The 19,030-nt window shown below is 65.6% G+C and overlaps 3 protein-coding genes across 3 annotated transcripts in view; all 3 read left to right on the top strand.

The window, feature by feature from the left end:
* PFL1_02569 (uncharacterized protein) overlaps nt 1–1,945 on the top strand; it is a gene marked incomplete at both ends in the record, with an annotated part of 3,503 nt that extends 1,558 nt beyond the window's left edge. Inside the window, one exon of the mRNA XM_007880085.1 lies at nt 56–1,945. Within this exon, the coding sequence (XP_007878276.1) occupies nt 56–1,945 (1,890 nt within the window). The remainder of the gene's footprint in view (nt 1–55) is intronic.
* A 2,047-nt stretch (nt 1,946–3,992) lies between these two features.
* PFL1_02570 (uncharacterized protein) lies at nt 3,993–5,552 on the top strand (the record flags this gene model as incomplete). Its single annotated transcript, XM_007880086.1, has 3 exons — nt 3,993–3,996; nt 4,117–4,190; nt 4,350–5,552. The coding sequence occupies 3 exons, from the start codon at nt 3,993–3,995 to the stop codon at nt 5,550–5,552; spliced, it is 1,281 nt and encodes a 426-aa protein (XP_007878277.1).
* A 9,790-nt stretch (nt 5,553–15,342) lies between these two features.
* PFL1_02571 (uncharacterized protein) lies at nt 15,343–18,235 on the top strand (the record flags this gene model as incomplete). The annotated part of the gene is made up of 4 exons (XM_007880087.1): nt 15,343–15,380; nt 15,489–15,690; nt 15,852–16,292; nt 16,409–18,235. 4 exons carry the CDS (start codon nt 15,343–15,345, stop codon nt 18,233–18,235), a joined length of 2,508 nt encoding a protein of 835 aa, XP_007878278.1.
* Between the last annotated feature and the right edge of the window lie 795 nt (nt 18,236–19,030).

The raw sequence follows: 19,030 nt of genomic DNA on the forward strand, positions 1-19,030 counted from the left end.
CTCTACGCCAGTCGCTGGCCTGACACGGCATGCGAGCCCAGACTCGCTGCGCAAGAGGCTCGCCACCGTCACGGGGACCCCGCTAGCGGCGTTTGCGCGTGAAGGCGCAGCAATGGCCAAGTCGACGCCGGCGAGCAAGATCAAGCCCAAGCACCGCCTCGGGCCGGTGGGCACGCCCAAGCGGCTGGCCGCCAGCTTCAGCGCCAGCCGCAGCGGGACGGCGACGCCATCGTCAATGAGAGCGGCCGTGACCAGTCAGGCAGCCACCGCCGCTGCCGCTGCCGCCCTCGCTGCAGCATCTGGCTCGGCCTCGGCCGTGTCTGCGCCGGCAGCGTCCACCAACTTCGTCTACGCGCCCGACGGCTCCATCGATCCCAACGACATCGACGACCTCCACTCGTTCTTCACGCTGCGCGACCCCAAGCGTCCGATCCTTGTCCCGACGATCGAGTCGCTTCAGCCGCTCGCCTTTGTCCCGCAACAGCACTCGGATCGCGCCGCGACAGTCCAGGCGGCGTCCAAGAAGAAGGACAAGGACCGCGACCGCGATGAAAAGGACGGTGCCAAGGAGGGCGAAGGGGACAAAGAGAAGGAGCAGGAGAAAGAAAAGGAGACGGAGACGGAAAAAGCAGACAAGGCGGACAAGGAGAAGGACAAGGACAAGGCGAGCAAGGCAGACAAGACGGACAAGTCAGACAAGGCAGACAAGGCAGACAAGACCGAGAAGGCGGACAAGGCAGACAAGACCGAAAAGGCGGACAAGGATCCGCTGTCGACGCTGCCGCCAGTCCGGCCTGGCGTGCCGGATGCGCTCTTCACGGCCATCGCACCGTCGCCGGAGCCGTACGCTGCCAACTACAGCCACGATACCTCGGTTCTGCCCGACGACCTGGCGGCCATGCCTTTCCATGTACCATCCGGGTCTTTGGGAGCGGGAGCGGATGCGGGCGCTGCTGCGAAACCGTCGCTTCCCACCAGCTACGAGAACGTGGCGTACGCGCAGGCGCTCCTCAACGAAGGGCGGCCCAAGAAGCTCAAGGACAAGGAGCTCGAGAAGGAGAAGGAGTACACCGAGGACTGGACCCAGTACCGCCCGCACCTCGGCCGGCTGCTCGAGGCGCGCGACCTGGGACCCTGGAGCACCTTGCCCGGTCCCCCCTTGACCACCACGAGCGGCGGCGGCGGCGGCGGTCTCAAGCTGCGGGCCGAAGGCGAGCAGGGGCTCAAGCAGCGCCTCGAAGCGTCGCTGGACGGTCGAGGCGTCGACGTGCCCGAGCTGAGCGACCTTGTCATGGCGTCAGCGGCGGCTGCTGCTGCTGCTGCCGTGCCCGCTGCGGGAGGCCGGCGAGGTGCCGAGATGTTGGCGGCCTGGAGCGAGCGCACGCTTCGCGACAAGGTGTGGAAGGGCGCACTCGGCGAGGCATACGCGCGCAGCGTGGCCGAATTTATCGGTGGGGCCATCGACTCGCCTTTTGTGTGGCAAGAAGGCGATCCGATGCCGGCCTCGGGCGATCTCGACGCTGCAGCAGGGGCGGTCGATGCGGGCGTCCAGCTCAAGAGCGAGGCGGTCGAGGACGAAGAGATGCAGCCGCGCAACAGTCCAGCACCGACGGCAGACATGAACCCCGCCACCGCCACCGCCAACGCCACGCCGACACCTGCACCTGCACCTGGACCCACCGTTTCGCAGGCGATTCCCTCGGAAGCGCTGCTGCCCATGCCGCTAGCGGACTACGTGGCCAAAACCGTGCTCGATCCGCTCTCGTGCGGCATGCTCGGCGTCATGCGGAGCGTGGAGCAGCACCTCGTCTCGCAGCCGACGCTGACGGACGCGACAACATCTCTGAGCGCGAAGACTGCGACTGAGCGGCTCGCCGACGGCCTCGACGACGCCAAAGAGGCCGAGGAGATGCGCTCCATGATCGAGCACGTCCTCTCTACCTGAGCCGACTCTCTTGCCTCCCCCAACGGCTTGCTTGCTGGCTCGCTCGCTTGTTCGCTCGCATGCGATGCTGCTGCGGCTGCTCTTGACTATCACCTATCACCCATCACCTCTACTCTACGCTACTCTACGCCACGCTACTACGTCGTAACCAACCCCTGTTGTACTTGTAGGACCTGCGCACTGAACTGCACCTTGCCTCGTTTGCCTTTTCAATCAGATATCGGTGCAGAGGCTCGGAGATTGTCAAACTGGCGCGTGGTGCGTGCGTCGAGGAGCGTCGGTGTGGCGCAGGGTGTTGCTGCTGATTCGATCATGACGGTGTTCAGTCGAGAGGACGAGGATGAGGACGAGGACGAGGGCAAGGACGAGGTCGAGTTGCGGGGACAGAACAAACCAAGTGTCTCGCGCGAGAGAATTTCGCACGGCGGGCAACACAAGGGCGTGCCTGACCATGCGTCACGAGCACGGCGGCAGGGCAAGGGAGCGAGCATGCGGTTGCGTGCCTGAGCCAGGCCTGCCGAGCTTGGCTTCGGCCACCCCAGCCTGCCTCTCTCGACGACGATGGGGGTATCGATGCGTTGCAGACCGGAAGCAGGCCGGCTTGCTTCCTGCTCGATCGGAAGCAAGAGACAGCAGCGACGAGGCAGGAGCGAGCACAGATCAGATAGACGGCGAAGAGTCGCGTCGGGCCGCGTTTGGTTCGTTGGGCGCGTCCTCGCCCCTCGTGCCTGCCTGCCTGCCAGGCCTCTGACCGTCCGTCAGTCAGCTCGAACTCGCTCGTTGGTCCGCGCGGTCGACTGACGGCCTACCTGAGTACGATGTCGAGCGCGCGTTGAGCACGCACGCACGACCCTTTGTTCTGACTGCGGGCTTGGCTGGGCTGGGCTTGGCCTGGCCTGACCTCCTGGTGCGCAGCCTGAGCGGTCGACTGGCTGGAGACTAGGGTAGGGTACGTCATCCGCCCCACGTCTTGCTGGCACGGGTGCGGCGGAAACAAGCAAGCCAGGCGGGTCCAGCAGGCGGGCGTCTGACCGCACCCGGGCCGATGCTCGGGTCGACGAGTTCCAGCGAGGTCCCCCTCAAGCAAGATAGATGTCGATGCATGCTCAGCCAGCCAGCGCAGATCTCGCATAGAGTTCTGGCCGTGCCTAGACGTACGCTCTACCTGGCCAGTCATCAGCTGGTCTAACGGACGCCCTAGCCTACTTGCTTGCTTGTCGGCGGGCTGTGCTAGAGACGGCTTGGCGCGCGTTGCACGTTGACAGCGAGCAGATGGATGGAGAGAGGGAGGGGATGATGATTGGCATGCCAAGCTTCCAAGCAAGCAAGCAAGCAAGCAGCAGCTGGCCGGCCAAGAAGCAAGGCACGCGCAGGTCGAGCAAACGTAACCGCTCGCTCCATGCGGACCGGCTGAGAGGCAGCAGGCTAGGGTCAAGCAGGCTGGTCAGGGCAAGCAGGCAAGCCTGCCACCAGGCAGGGCATGCGGACGTTGGCGAGGGCCCTCCCCCATGACGACGTACACGCGGGCGCTCATCCTGGCCTGGCCCGGCCTCACTCTGACCGCATCTATTTTTGGGGGGCGCAAACAGCGCCAACGCCCAGAATCGTCCAGGTCGCTCGCCCGCTCGCCCGCTCGCCCGTCCGCCCGCCGGTCAGTCGGGTCACCAGCAGCGAGCGGAGCCTTCCGGCGTACGTACGTCGCCTCGGCGCTCCTGTGCTTCGTGGGCCGTGGCCCTTGGCTGGCTGGCTGGCCATTTCGGCTGGCCCATCGATGATGCATACAGCTCCTCTGTCCGCCCATCTCCCATCACCACCACCACCACCACCACCACCACCACCACCACCACCATAGCCGCCGCCACAGCTGCCGTCAACGCCATCCACCTCTGGCCCGCCCATCTGCCCGCTCGTCCACATCGATCCGGCCAATCGCTGTCGGAGCAAGCCTCCTTCGCCGCATCACCTTTGGCGCCCTCCCTCATACAACGATAGACTGACAAGATCTCCTGCACCTCCCGGACCTGCCTGCCCTGGAAGCGCTGCAGAGATGCGTGAGTCTCCTGGCAAGCCCTCGAATCAATCGGGCAAACGGACGGCGCCACAAACCTTCGACTGACTGAACTGCTCCCCGGCGACCACCTGCTTGCCCGCTCGCCCGCTTGTCGCCGCAGCACCATCCGAGAGGACACCGCTCGTCGGCGGCAACGGCAACAACCGCCAGAGCGGCGATGGCCTGCCCATGCATGTGAGTGCAGCGTCGATCCTCGGGGCATCTCCGAAGCGCTCGTCCCCAGCACGATCCCCTGGCCCTGACGCGCGTTGCACCGCACCGCACCGCACCGCATCATATATCCGATCCGATCCATCCCGATCCACTTCGATCCGGTCACTGACACTCGCACAGCGACCGGAATCCTACCCCAACGCTCGGCAGCACGGCGACCACCACGGGCCTTCGTTTGTCGGCTCGCTCTGGTGGCTGGTTAGCTGCAGCTGGCTCAATGTGCTCCTCGTCTTTGTCCCGCTCGGCATCGCCGCCGAGTTCCTGCACTGGCCCGCCGTCTGGATCTTTGTGCTCAACTTCATGGCCATCATCCCGCTCGCCAAGCTGCTCGGCGATGCCACCGAGCAGGCGTCGCTCAAGCTCGGCCAGACGCTCGGCGGCCTGCTCAACGCCACATTTGGCAACGCCGTCGAGCTCATTGTCGGCATCGTCGCGCTCGTCCAGGGCCAGCTGCGCATCGTCCAGACGTCGCTCATCGGATCCATCCTGTCCAACATCCTCCTCGTCCTCGGCATGAGCTTCGTCGCCGGCGGCCTCTTCCGCGCCGAAAACTCGTTCCAGCAGACGGCCGCCCAGGCCTCGGGCTCCATCATGACGCTCGGATGCATCACCATCGCCATCCCCGCCGCGTACCAGATGTCGCAGAAGATGTCGCAGATGTTTGACGGCGGCGAGGCCGCGCTGGCCGCCTACCGCGACAGCAAGGACACCGAGGCCGGCCTCCTCTTTATCTCGCGCGGCACCAGCCTCATTCTCGTGGCCATCTACATTCTCTACCTCTTCTTCCAGCTCAAGACCCACGCCTTCCTCTATGAGGCCGACGAGGAGGACGATGAGGAGGAGGAGGAGCTCAAGATGACGCCCTACGCCGCCATGCTCGGCCTCGCCGTCGTCACGGTCGTGACGGGCTTCAACGCCGACTACCTCGTCTCGGCCATTGACGAGGTGGCCAACGACTACAAGATCCCCAAGGCTTTCATCGGCGTCATCTTGCTGCCCATTGTCGGCAACATGGCCGAGCACCTCACCTCGGTCTGGATGGCGGCCAAGGGCAAGATGGAGATCTCGATTGGTATCGCCGTCGGCAGCTCGATCCAGATCAGCGTGGGCATGATCCCCATCCTGGTCCTCGTCGGCTGGGCCATTGGCCAGCCCCTCACCCTCTTTTTCCAGAGCTTCGAGACCGTCGTCCTCGTCGCTGCCGTGCTGCTGGTCAACACGCTGATCCAGGACGGCAAGAGCAACTACATGGAAGGCGCCATGCTCTGCTCGCTCTACCTGGTCGCCGCGCTGTCGTTCTGGGTCGAGCCCGAGCAGTCCTAGAGGCGGCTGGCACGCGTTGGCCGTGTTGCGCAGCCGGGCTTAGAGACTGCGCGTGACCGCCTCCCAAGGTCGAGGTCGAGCTCGACGCTAGAATGCAGGATCCGTCCTCGTCCCCGGAAGCTCGCTCGCTCCATCTCGCCAACCCCCGTTCCACTGCAACACGCTCGACTCCCACCACCTCGCCTTCCACCACTGTCCCTTCGATCAACCCCCATTCACTTCCTGTCTATACTCTTGTCCGTTCACTTGCCTCGTTGTACATAGGCACGCTCAACAGACCCCTGCCTCTTGTATCAGTCCCGCGGTGTCCCTCAAGCTTGAATCACACACGCTCTTTACCAACCCATCCGGCCGATGCCGGTGGGGGGTAGGAACCATCCTGCTCTCTTCGAGAGGTTGGGCATCGCTTCCCTGGGGCGGGCGGGATTTCCGGCGCGTCCAAGGGGCCGGACGGAGGGGAGGCGCAACGGGGGCTGCAGCGGGTGTCCGTCCGCCAAGCGCAGGATGCCTCCGCGGACTCCGAGCCCCTGCCTATGTAGGCTGTAGCCTGATTGCCGGGCCCGACGAAGCGTTCGCTCCATCTCATCTCATCTCATCTCTTCTCATGTCAGCATCAGCACTCGAGCCACAGCAGCAGCCACCGTGCGACCGGCCTTGAGGCGGCTGACACTGCTGCGCATGCGGGCAGGACGGATTGCCAGGTCGGGCAATCATCCGTCGTCGACGGACCAGCCTTTTCCGAGGGGCTGGGGGGAGCAGAGGTGCGCTGCGAGACCCGCCCAACCGGGCACGGATTGACGCGCATCTTCCCCCGAATGGCTGAGTACAGTAGGTTCCGAGGACGTGGCGAGTCGTACGTTGAAAAGGCGGGAAGGCGAGGGATGGATGGCAGCGCGGCGGGGCGTCAAGGTGTGCCACGTTGTCGGCGAGACGCCTTCCGAGGGGGAGGGGGTTCCCGTCGCTCGCCCGCTCGCCTGCTCGCCCAGCTCGTACGCCAACCGTGCGTGGTGGGTGCGCGGACGTGCACACCGTACCTTCTCTCCACACCTCTCTCATGCTGACACCCTGAGACGGACCGGTCCGTCACATCACCGTCACCCATCACCCGTCCCCGTCCCCAATCCTCGACATCGTTCGCTGCAGCCCCAGAGGACCGCGCAAAGCCTCCAAGGTCGAGAGCACCGTACTGTACGACTGGTCTCGACTCGGGTCTGACCTCCCCGAGAGGCCAGACTAGAGGCGTGGCGGCACACAGAGCAGCAGCTGCCTAGGCAGAAGCCAAATCGGTGGCGGTGGCGCCAAACTAGGCTGCGCGTCCGAGACATGGGACTGGCTGGCTCAGCTTCTCGACTCCGGGCCTGCTCGCCAGCAAGCAAGCAAGCAAGCAAAGGCTCCAAAGCTTCTTGCACGTATCTAGCCCCTCAGCAGGTTCGGAGCAACAGCGAACACGCCAGGCGCTGGCTTGCTTTTCTCCGGTCGTCGAGGGCGGCGCTCCTCTGTTTCTAGAACCAGGCCAGGCAACGTCGTGTACGCTTGCTTGCTGCGCGCCCACCTCTTGCGCCCTCTCAACGTCGGTCTAGAGCCCTGGGAGCAGGCCAAGTACGGTCGACATCTGCTGTCCGCCGATCTAGGCGTACGATACCTACGGTACTCTCGCCGGACGGGCGGAGATGAACGGCGATGAACCCCAGCCCCAGCCCGGTCCGGTCTCCGCCCGCGCTTCCTAGACGATCGAAGCCTGGCTGCTTGCTCGTTCGACGCCTCGTTTGACGTTCCACCGTCACCCGTGTCAGGCAGAACGCTGACAAAAGAGGGCAGGATCGATGTGCTGCAGGTCTGGGCGGGCGCGAGCTCGTTCAGTACTGTACCGCTCATGACACGACACTGACGGGCAGGATCGGGATCGAGGTCCACGCGCCGAGGCGGAACGGAACGCAGCCGTACCCGCGCCGGCCCCCCCCTGTGCGATGGTGATCGACCGGAGCTGGCGGCGTGCTGAGTACGTCGGCGAGTGCTTCCACTCGGGAGGAGAGGAGGCCAGTAGGGCTTGCCCAGCCTGCCCATGGCCTGTCCTGGGCGGGCAAACGCCGTTCGATGGCATGCCAGAGCCCGAGGACCGAAACGGGCCCGGTACCTACCTGCCTCGGCCTGGGCAGCCGCGCCCGAACCAAGCAAGCAGCCGCCGCCAAGATGCAGAGCGTGGGACTCGCGCCAAACCTTAAAAACACTCTGTCTGGATTTCGGGTTTTCCACCGTCGTACGTTGGATCGATGCCCATCACCGTACCGTGACCTCGAGCCGCCCAGCCGGCCGTTGCTGTATGTACGTATCGTACGGACCGGCAGGCGGCGATGACGGCGGTCTAGCTCTTGCTTGGTCGGCATCGGCAGATCGGCCAAACCTTCGCTCGCGCCAGGGCGGAGGGGCGAGGGTGGGGCCGCTCGGCCGGACATGGGATTCGCGCTTCCATGGTTCGATGGGCGTGTGCGCTTCCATGGTTCGGGGGTTCGGTAGGTACTGTAGGTATGCACATACGCACGGTTCCTCAGCTGCTTGCGTGAAGCGGCTGGGCGGCGGGCGCCAAAGCAAGGAGCATGGAAGCAGGACAGAGGCGCGCTGCCCATGCATCGAGCCAAGCCAGTGGAACGCAACGTCTGCCCGGCCTTCTGTGGATGTGGGCGACGCGCGCACCAGCGCACATGTGCCATCGGCCACTCCAGCACCCAGCCTATGCCTCCCTTGTTTCCATATCGGCTCTCTCGTTGTCGCCCATGTACAGGACGTCCTTGCCTGCTCATCGCCCCCTGCTTCATGGGCCCATTATTGTGCCGTCGATTGCCCTGCTATCGGCATGCCTCGTCTGCCATCGTGCGGCGTCTTGCACGCCCGAGGTAGGGCATCGATATGGCCATGGGCGTGTACATACAGTACGCCGACCGCTCCTTCAGCCAAGCAGCATGAAGCCCTCGTCGGAGGGCTACACCGACCCGCACCGCACATCGTCGGGTGGCTTCGGTTCCCGGCCCGCCCTTCCGTACCCTCCTCGACCAGCTTCATTTCTCGGGACGGCAGAGGTCGCTGCAGGCTCGCTCTGGTTGCTCTACGGGTGCGAAACACGCGCGTGCCTGGCCAGGCAGGCCTGACTGGCATATGGACCGCCGCCTCGGCCCAGGAGGACGGGTGGGTAACCACGTACTCGGCCCGCCATGCCCAGGTATTGACAAGGCACGGCCGGCCATCCGTCGACAGGGCATCAGTGGTCACCTCGTCTGAAACGCCTAGGGCCTCCTGCCGGATCCTGACCGCCGCCATGGCGCAGCCTCTCCCTAGCCTCCCTTCTACGTCCGCGGCGCTGCTTGTGCCTTTGCTTGTGCCTTGCCTTTGGTCGGGCAGCGTCTGTCACCGGCAAGATGGTCCCGTACGCGGGTGCGCGCACCACCATCGCCACCACCACGACCGGCTGCTTTGCTTGCCAGCCTCTGCTCGCCTGCGCTTGCTGGCGCAGGTACCTTTTCTTCGCAGGCTGCCGCCGTTTGGTCGCTCCAGCCGACCCGGTGCCCTGGCACGGCCTATGCGGAGCTGCGAGGCCGACAAGCGAGAGGCACCCAGCGGCAGAGAGTCTCACAGAAAATGGTGCTAGGTACGGTACCGAGCGCCAGCTCAGCGCCGCGGAGCGCCCCCGGCAGCTGTTGCGAGGTCAGGCCGCGGCGCACCGCGATGCGAGAGGCGCCTCGCGGCCCTTTTCTCGGACAGAGAGCAGAGCAGAGCAGCGCACACGCATCGCACGAATGCACGTATGTACTAGCTGGAGTTATGCCAGGCTGCGGCTGGGGGGCTGGCCAGGCGGGATGTTGGTCTTGGCCGTGCGAATCTTCTCTTCCCGACGGCGCGCACCCGCTGCCGGGAAGGAGGGCAAATGTAAGCAGCCTCGGATCGTCCGCAGCGTCGTTCGGCACACGGCCACTGATGGACGAGGCGGTACCGCCGCCCTCGACATCCGAAAGGCGGCGACGAGATGGCCGATCAGCTACAGTACTCTACCCCCACCTCCAGATACCTAGATTGAGGGCGGAGGGAGAGATGGATGGCGAGCAAGCAAGCAAAGCAAACCAGAGGCAGTCAGACCAGACGGGGCCCGCATTAGCGAGAGGGACAATTGGCCAAAAAACCTCCGACCACGGTCAGCACCAGGTCCTGGTCCTGGTCCTGGTCCAGGCAGGCCTAACGTTGGGTGGGACCAGCCAGGACCAGGATCAGGACCGAGCTGGCCGAGTGTGGCCTGCCGTCCCGTTGTGGTCCCTGCCCCGAAGGCCCACCTTTTGGCGTCTCCGGACCTTTCCTCGTCTTCCTGCCTCCCTCGCCCCTGCCCTCGACCTCGTTCCCGCCTTCGCCTTCGCCTTCGCCTTGGCCTTCTCCCCCATTCTGCTGCCTGCAGCCCCGCCCTTTGCCCTGCCCCCGCCCCCTTTGCTCGGGCCCTGCCTGCCCTGTCGTTCGGCGATCCTTTCCTTCTTTTCCTGCCGACCGTGCGCCCCAGTCCCGCCCGCCGCCGTTCCTCGATCCAGCCACTTCCACCCGCACTTCTTGTCGCCGACCGCAACCTGCGTACGTACAGCCTTGGCTCGTACAGCAGCGCGTGTTGGTTACCTGTACGCAGCGTCTCTCGGGCCTGGGCTTGATTCCACGACTACACTCTGGCGTTGTCCTGCCAGCCCTCCTTTTCGACGACCGGCTATTCCAGCTTCCCCGGCCCCAGGCGCCGCCTCACCCTCCGTTCCTTCTCGACGTCCACGACCAGTCTTGACCCAGCGCACCTTGTTCGCCGACGCGCCTTCACGCCGGCCACCTCGACAACCATCCAAACGCCCTCGGCCACCTCTGCTCGGCGCTTCCTCGTGCCGGTCACGACCTGGCCTCGACGACCGCCACCATCCCCTCGAAGAGGCTCGAGAAGGCACCCCTACCTTGGCAGCTAGCCGACGCCGACCACTTCTTCATCTGCCCTTTGTCGGACCATCGATATCCGGACAGACTCATCCCACGACTCGCCAGCATTCAAGCGTCTCCTCTGCAGCAGCCTGCTCTACGAACCACTCCGGCTGCACCAAGCTCATTCACCACCATTCGCACCCGCCTCGTCACCTGTCAAGCTCCTCGTTCGGAGTCGAAGAGACCAAGCGCCTTGGCCCTGGCCGACACTACTCTCTGGATCTCACAGTGTATCCCTCATTGGTCGACTCAGCACCCCAAGAACGTGCCTGACCCGCCGCCGTCCTCTCCTCGCTCGACGGCGCCTTCCTTTTCCAAAGCACATCCTGCCCTACGAATAGGCCTCTCGACCATCGCTCGTCGCGTTGGTCTTTGCAACTGCCGGTTCCAGGCTCGAGGCATCGCATTCAAAGGATCGCCCTTGTTCGACCGACGACTGGAACCATCGCTCATCTGGCGACATTTGCGGATCTCGCGCGTTCCGCCCTGTCAAACCTTGTGGACCACGTTCAGCGCGTCCGCCCACCCGAAGCCGGCACAGAAGCGCGCCTCGCGCCCGTTTGCCTGTACAGCTGCCCGAACGCGGGTCACTGCGAGCACATCGAGGCCGGTCGTTGTGCTTTCCGAAGGGTGAGTGAGCCTGCGCGAGAGGACAGAAGTGTCCCCCGTCACGCCCAGAGGTCAACGCGACAAGGCACAGACGGCGAAGAAGTATAGACTGGGCGGCAGCACGAGGAGCAGAACAGCCCGTGGCGTGAAAGCGGGTCGCTGCGCCGCTCGCTGCGGCTGAACCCCGGCTTCACCGATCGAGGTACTGGAAAGTGGAAAGCGTCCCCCGCCGAGGGCAAGCGCCGACCCTCTGCCGGTCTCTCAGACCAGCGACCAGCTGCAGGCGTCGTTGCGCTACCGGTGGGCTGGATCAGGGCGAGTGGGCGGATGGACACGTTCTCGCCCCTCCCCGAGCCTTTCGAAGGAGGTACAGCGCGCCGTCAAGGTAGCGGGCGGTCCTCAGCCCCGAACGAGGCTCCCTTAGAGAAGCCGGGAGAGCGCCGGAAGGGACGAGGAACCAGCCTTGTTCGCGCCGCCCCAACTCGCCTTCGCTGGACATGCTCTTCTGATGCACTTATTCGCACATCCCCTTGACACAGGCACAGGCCGGCACATTCACAGGCGGGAGCAGACTCCAGGGCCCGTTGTGCTACCAGCGCGCGATCATTGCCAGGAGGGCGATACCGAACGATCGACGGCGGTCTCGTACAACAGCACCCAGCAGCGTGGCTTTGAGCGGTCGTCGTTTTTCATCGCTCGACGGCGGCGGCCTTGCTCCGGGGCACTCGCAACAAGCTCAGGTTTTTCAGTTCGGCGCTCCGAGGCCGACCCAGGTTTCCACACGCCCCGTCCCTTTGGCTGGGCGGCACGACATCCTCTGTCTCATTCGCGGACCCTCGATCCGACCAGCAGCCCGCGCGCCTTCGGAGCAGTGACCCGTACGTCGTCAGCGAGCAAAGCCTTTGCCCCCACCCGCCGCTCGGTCCCTGCACGCTCAGGCGGACGCGTGGAAGCGGTGGCCAACGAGGCATTCCGATCGGACCTGCCGCTACCGCCACGTACTTTGCCGTCGACCCTGCCGCAGCCGCAGCCAGGACTGGTCATCTCTGATCTTGGCGATCTCGACAAAGGGTTCTCTCGACCGCTCGACGGAAGCGCTCTTCCCTGACGCTCTCAACGCTGCTCTCTTCGGGACAGAACAGTGCGCCTGCTGGCGCCACCTGCAAACGGAGGGAGCTCGGTCCAGCGTCGCCCAACGGCACCTCAATTTCGGCGAACAGAAAGGAGGGCCCTTGTGCGCACGGATCGCCGCTCGGCCAAAAACCTTAACCTCTGCGACCTAGAGCCAGGCAAGGAACAAGCTCGACACTAGCTCCGCTGCGCCCTCGCTCGCTCTCACACAGACAAAGGGCAGACCGTATCGATCGTGTCCCTGCGAAGGGCGACCAAGAAGCAGATCGAAAGAGTGAGGTCCGCACGGTCCCCCCCTTCGCCTTCGGTCATCCCCACGCTTGCTCCCTTCGACTTTCGGCTCGTTCCGAACGGGCATCCCCGGACTCGCCGCCTCCCGGCCGTACTGTACTGCTGCGCTCTCGCGCACGTACCCGTCTTTGCTGCTTGAGCTCGGACGAGCCGTCAGCATCCGGCACTCGATCCCGAAGGCCAGGCGTGGGTGCCGACACTTGACTGCCACCGCTACCGCCACCGCCGCCACATCTGCCCATTCCAGACGAGGCTTGGGTGTCGACAAGAGGACGGCAGAGGCAAACGGCAGCGACTACTACATCGCCCTCCTGCGAGCCGCCGTGTCTGAGCACGTCGCACGCCACGCCTTGGATCTGCATCTGCACGCACGGCTCAACGTCGCGCTCCGACCGACGCCCCCCCCTTCCAACCTTGGCTTCCGTCCCACGCCCCTCCGACGGCACCACTCCGTCCGACATCCTGGCGACGCCGCCCCTGATCCAGACCGGCACGCAACGCTTTACCCGCCGCTGGCCTTGGTTGAGCCGAGCATCGAGCATCGAGCCATCCGATCCCAGCACCGCCCTGCTTTGCCCTGCTCAGCCAGCCGGCCAGCCAGACAGCCCGCCCTATCGAGTCACACCAACTCGCCCCGGACCTCGCCGGCATTGGCCGTCAGCACACGGAACCGGCGTCCTTTGATCGCCGCGACTACAAGCTCGACACGAGCAAAACCTTGCGCCGGCTTGACCCGCCCGCAGGCCTGCCACCGTCGGCCAGAGAGAGGGCTGCGCTCGCCACCAACTAGGCCAGGCTCCTGCTGCCATCTGCAACCTCGCCGAGCAGAAGAGGCCTAGCGCCTTGCTTGCCCAACACCGCCGCCTGCCACAAGCGAGCGGACAGGACGGCCCCGTCGGTGCCCGGGTCCAGCACGGCGCGAGAGGCGGCTAGAGAGGGGAGTGTGAGAGAGAGGGCAAGAGAGAAAGAGCAGATCAGAGAGCCGGTCCTGCCCCGACTGCTGCGCAGACCTTTTCCACCGGTCTGCGGAACCCCGGAACGGATCGCGGCGGCGCAATAGTCCCACGCAGGCACCGGAGGATATCGCCCAGGCCTGCCTCGCCATCGAGATTATTGGGGCCTCGCTCGCCCCCGTACACTGGTGGGAACGGCGCGCGCGCGCGCTCTGCTGCTACCGACGTCCGCCAGGCAAGCTGCTCTGACCCAGATCCGGATCAGCTTCCTCGCCTCCCCTTTCTCATCCACCAACCTCGGTCAGCGAGGGCTGCTCCTCGCCGCAACGCGCCGACTCGCCGGCGTGCAACGGCAGGCGATCGCACAAGCTCAAGGCCCGCGCCCGCCCCCCTTTCTGACGGCAGAACCATTGCCTCGCCGACGTGCGTCTGCTGCCGTCTGCTGATTGGTCGCTGAGCAGCCATCCTCAGGCACCCCTGGTGCCGCTCCCCTGGTCCCGAGCCCAGCCAGCACGCACGTACGGCCCAGCCCGGCCTTGCTCGGTGCGCCGTTAACCTTCTGCGCCACCGCGTGATCGCCTTGCAAAGGCTAGGCTGGCTCACCAACCTCGCCGCCGGCTTCTCAGAACCGGATTGGCCAGGACCTACTCTGTCCTGCCCTGTCCTGCCCCGCCCTGCTCTAATCTGCCCTCGTCGGACGTTGTTCAGCGGCGACTACCAACAAACGAGCGACGACGAGCGTACGTGCGTGCCAAGAAAGGGGACCAGCGTCTCCCCTCTGACACATCGGCCGACACCTTGAGCTTTCCCCACGCTACCGCCTCCAGCCCACCTTCGCCCCCCGACTCATCCCTCGGCCTCGATCTCGTCCGCCCCACAGGGTGTCGTCATCGGCCAGCCATCGTTGGTGCTGCCGTTGCCGATACGAGGCACGGGGCTGGTCGCGACAGCAGGCCAGGCCAGGCCAAGCACTTCGGAGCCCGTCGGACCTGACTTCATCTCGTCGTCGCCTCCTACTGGCCCCCTCTCTCGCCCGTCCCCTGCCTCCGCTAGCCGCCTGTCGACGGAGCAAGGCCCCACCGCACTGAGACACGACGCATCCCCAGTGTCTCTCGTTGGCTGCGACCCCCCCGCCATTGCCCCAGCCGTGCCCCACAGTGCCACAGCTTCGGCACACGTACGCACGCTGCGTCCGACCTGCATCTTCCGTGCTCAGCCACGTCAGCTGCCGCTATAAGGAAGCCCTTGCCCCGCACCGTCCTCGATCTCTGCCGGCCGACCAGCACGACCAGGACGCCATCCCCTTCTCTACACGACAGACTTCACCCTCTTTTCAGCAACCGCTTCCCGGATCTTGCCCTTCCTGCACGACCCCCTCCACAGGCGATCCCGCGCATACCCTCTCTCTCCACAGATACCTGCCGATCGCCCAGCGGCACGTTCGACGAAGCCCTAGCCCGTCATCGATCCTCTGGCTCTGCGGCAGCCGCCAGAGATTTCTTCAGAGCCAGGTGGGTTTTGCGACGTGTGCGCGGGCTGCCGAGGCGGCCCCTTTGTCCCCAGCGACGAGAGGGCGGGACGCCGCCAGGGCTGGCACCGCCTCGACGCTGATGTCGCTTCGCGCGGATCACATGGCTGACGTGTCTCTCCTTCGATCTTGCCTCCCCTGCTCCGACACGCGAGCAGCGTCTAGAGCGGTCTCGGCGATTGACCCCGCGGTCGGCAGCACAAGCGGCGACGTCTCTTGCCTGGCAGCGCTTCCAGCGAAGGGCATCACATCTCGCACTACTGCCCTGCCCACACGCCAGCACGAGTCCAAGATGAGCACCATCAACAAGGGCACGTTCCAAGGCTACGTGTGAGCATCCCGCCAGCGTCACCAGCTCGGACTCTTGTTCATCGCTGCCTGTCCTTTTCTGACGTTGCGCTTCCTTCCCTCACCTTGCCTCTCGCCGTCTCGCCGCAGGTCTTCGACGCAGGATGCCCTGCTCATCTTCGAGGCCGTTCGCCGAGGCATCATGCCGAAGATCACCCGCCGCCTGCGCGAGGACGAGAGGGGCCTGATCAAGAGCGGGACCGTCTTTGTCTTCGACGAGCGCGAATCGGGCATCAAGAGGTGGACCGACGGCCTCCTCTGGAGCCCGAGCAGGATCCTGATGAACTTCCTGGTGAGTCGGCGTTGTCTAAACGCCCCATGCTCCAGAGACACACTCTTGGTTGTCTCCTGTCATGCCGGCCCTGCCACCTCCGTGACCCCTCGCCAGCCTCTGGGCGTCCTGCCTGACCATCCGACGTGCTTGTCCGCGCGTGCCCACTGCCCCCGTCACAGGTCTATCGCCAGATCGATCGAAAGTCGGTGCGGCCTCCCCCGGATCAGCCGGCCTTCGCCACATCCCAGCCAGGTTTCCCGCTGCCGAGCGCACCGATAGAGTCCTCGCTCTCCAACTCAGCACAGGGCAACGGGCTGCGGCCGTTCGGGATGTCGCACTCGGGCAGCCTCGAGGAGGCCGGAATGGTGGGCTCGCTCGCTCCGTACGCCGCCTCGTCCAATCCGGGTCTCTCGACCTCGTCGTCGTCGCTAAGCGCCTACCACGATACCAGCAGCGGACTTTCGGCAGCATACACGACACAGGCGCAGGCGGCAGCCGGCATGGTCGTCCCCGCTGCAGCACCGACGGCTGCCAGCCGCAGGGACAATGAGCTCGAGAGGAGCCTCGTGGGCAGCCTCACCAACAGCTACCCGTTCCTCAAGGACGGCCTGTGCAAGAAGGTGAGCACACGCGACGATCGCACGCCGCTGGTGCCGAGCTCATGCTCGCGAACGACGCTGACTCGTTTCGGTACCTCGCTCCTCCTACACTCTGCCGCCCGCTTCCTCTCCCGCAGACCATCTCGATCCAGGTTGAGGGCTCGACGCAGCACCTCATCTCGTACTACACGGTCGAGGATGTGCGCTCGGGCAGGCTGCGAACGCCTTCGTCGCTGCCAGAGATTGCGGCGCTCTGCATCTCGCCGATCTTCCTCAACAAGTCCAACTTCCGCAACCCGCCGCACATCGAGTACGGCCCGGACGGCATCCCGCGATACCGCGGCGATGCTTCGGACGGTGCATCGAGTCGTCTGCCGGGTCACCACTCTGGCAGCGAGGGGACCTCCTCTGGCAGCGATTCGCGGGATGCCCGAAGCCTGCACAGCCCCGGGAGCGCCATGGCGCTGTACTCGCCCTCGATCGCCTCGGACGGCTCGCAGCAGATGGATGCGTACTTCAGGCACGCCCACCAGATTGGCGGCTCGGGCTCCCTGACGACGACCGCGGCCTCTTCGGGCGCCTCCTACCCGGGCCACCGGAGGGCTTCGGACGCGCAGCTCCGCCGCAGCTCCAGCCGATACGAGCCGTACGCGGTCGCTGGCCACTACGGCCACAGTTCGACCAGCTCGCCCTATTTCAGTCCGACGGGCACGCCGTACTACCAGTCGCCGGGTGGGCACCCGGCCACGTCGGCGCTGAGCCGCAAGGGCTCCAACGCCTCAGTCTCGGCACGCAGCTGGACCATGTCCAATGCCGGACAGTCGTCGAGCCCAGGCCAGGCCGTGACGCCGCTCAACTTCCCTAGCACAGTCAACCAGGGATCCTCGCTCTTCGGCTCGCATCACGGCGACTCGACCAACCTCTACGACGCCGCCTCTTCGTCCGAGTCGCTCTACCCGGTGGCGTCCGGTGGTGCGGCAGCGAGCTCGGGCCTCGACCAGAACCAGCAGTCGGCGTCATCCTCGGTCGCGTTCCCCCTGCGCTTGCCGCCATCTTACTCTTCCGACACGACGGCGACTGCGACCGTGGCAGCGTCGCAGCACTCTGCCCTCGGGACAGCGTCGAGCAGGACAGATGCGACCGCGAGCAACGGGCAGACCAACAGCACCTTCAGCTGGACGCGCCCGTACCGGGGCAGCTGGGACTCGGCGCAGACGACGGCTCCCGCTGCCGGCGCAGAAGGCTACGCTCAGGACTTTCATCCCCCTCCTCCTGCCACGAGCCAAGGCTTGACGGCACTCTCGCTGTACTCGCAGAGCGGTCTGGGCAGCTCGCGCATCACCACCGCCGAAGAGGCACAGCCGTCGCCGCCGCCGACCAGCTCGTCGTACAGCAGCCACCACTCGTTGATGGGGCAGGCCAACACGCACGCCAGCCTGTCGGCCAACCACTCGGCGGCCATCGAGACGTCGTTTTCCCACCGCAGCCACAGCGAGAGCCTGGCGCACGCGCTCGACGAGCACCGCAAGCCGTCGTCGAGCAGCTACGGATCGAGCTACCACATGCCGCCGCCATCGGCGCCGGCGACGAGGTGGCAAGCGACGCAGGACCAGTTCGACTCCGACCAGGCCGGCGTCTTTTCTTCGGGCACCTCGCTCGTCGGCAGCCGAGGCGAGCTGGGCGAATCGACCCACTCGCTCGGCAGCATGAGCTTCCATGCCGATGGGAGCCGGCCGCAGCACTCTCTCTGGCCATCCGAGGGCGACACGGCCGACGACTCCACGGCGATCAAGCGGGAGGAGATCTGGGACCTGGGCAGCGAAGACGCCGCACCGGCGCGCTCGCGATTCGACGCCCAGGAGGCAGCGGGAGGCCAGGCAAGGCGGGACGACGTCGACTCGAACGCGGCGGGATCGAGAGATGCTGGTCTTGAGAGGGTCGTCCTCACCAAGCCGGCAATTTGAGCGCGGCTACGCCCGAGTGCCTCGCCGATGGCATCCAAGCCCTCCGCCGAGACCCGCCCGACGAAGGTGCCGGCTCACGGATCCGGCCCGCGACCTTTGATCGCGCCCCGGCAGGCCCACGCTCCGCTAACGCTGCAACGGGCTCCACGCATCCTGGCGCTGCGTGTCGGGATGTGATCGTCCCGTTCTCCATCGACCCGCCCTGACGCCTCTCTCGCGGCCTCATGCTCTTCGTTTCCTTCACCTTGCTCGCCGCCTCTGCTGCTCCACGCTTCGGCTCCTTCCACTCCTCGCCCCCGCCCTGTGTATCACCACGACACCGCCGCCGATCCAATCCCTGCGCGACTACTGCTCTGCCCCATGGCTCCCGCTCCGCTCTCTACCTCGGACGCAGCCTGCGTAAGGGCTTCGGGTCGAGACGCCACCGCTCTCGCTAGAGCAACGCTTCTCTTCCCGGCTGCTCTCCTGTATCGGCTCGACTGCTCGCCCACCGTCCTTTGTGTCGATATCGCCTCCGAGACCCGCGCCGCTGTCTCGCCGTCTCCACGGCCATCCTGTCTGCACGGCCGCCGCGGCGCGCCGTGATGTCCTCGCCCCCCCCGGGGCTCTGGCCCCCCTCCTGTATCGTCGCTGTCACCGCCGCCACTGCTCCTTGCTCGTGTGAATCAAAGGGTCGTCGCAGCGCAAGTCCGCTGCGGCGTTGCATCGCCGTCTGATGTCGCCGCTGTCGTCGAGATGAGAGCGGTCCAGATACGTGGATGCGGATGGACGGTGGGTGGATGCGCCAAGGCCGTC

Source organism: Pseudozyma flocculosa, assembly GCF_000417875.1.
Source record: "Pseudozyma flocculosa PF-1 unplaced genomic scaffold scaffold00007, whole genome shotgun sequence".
NCBI classification, from domain to species: Eukaryota; Fungi; Basidiomycota; class Ustilaginomycetes; order Ustilaginales; family Ustilaginaceae; genus Pseudozyma; species Pseudozyma flocculosa.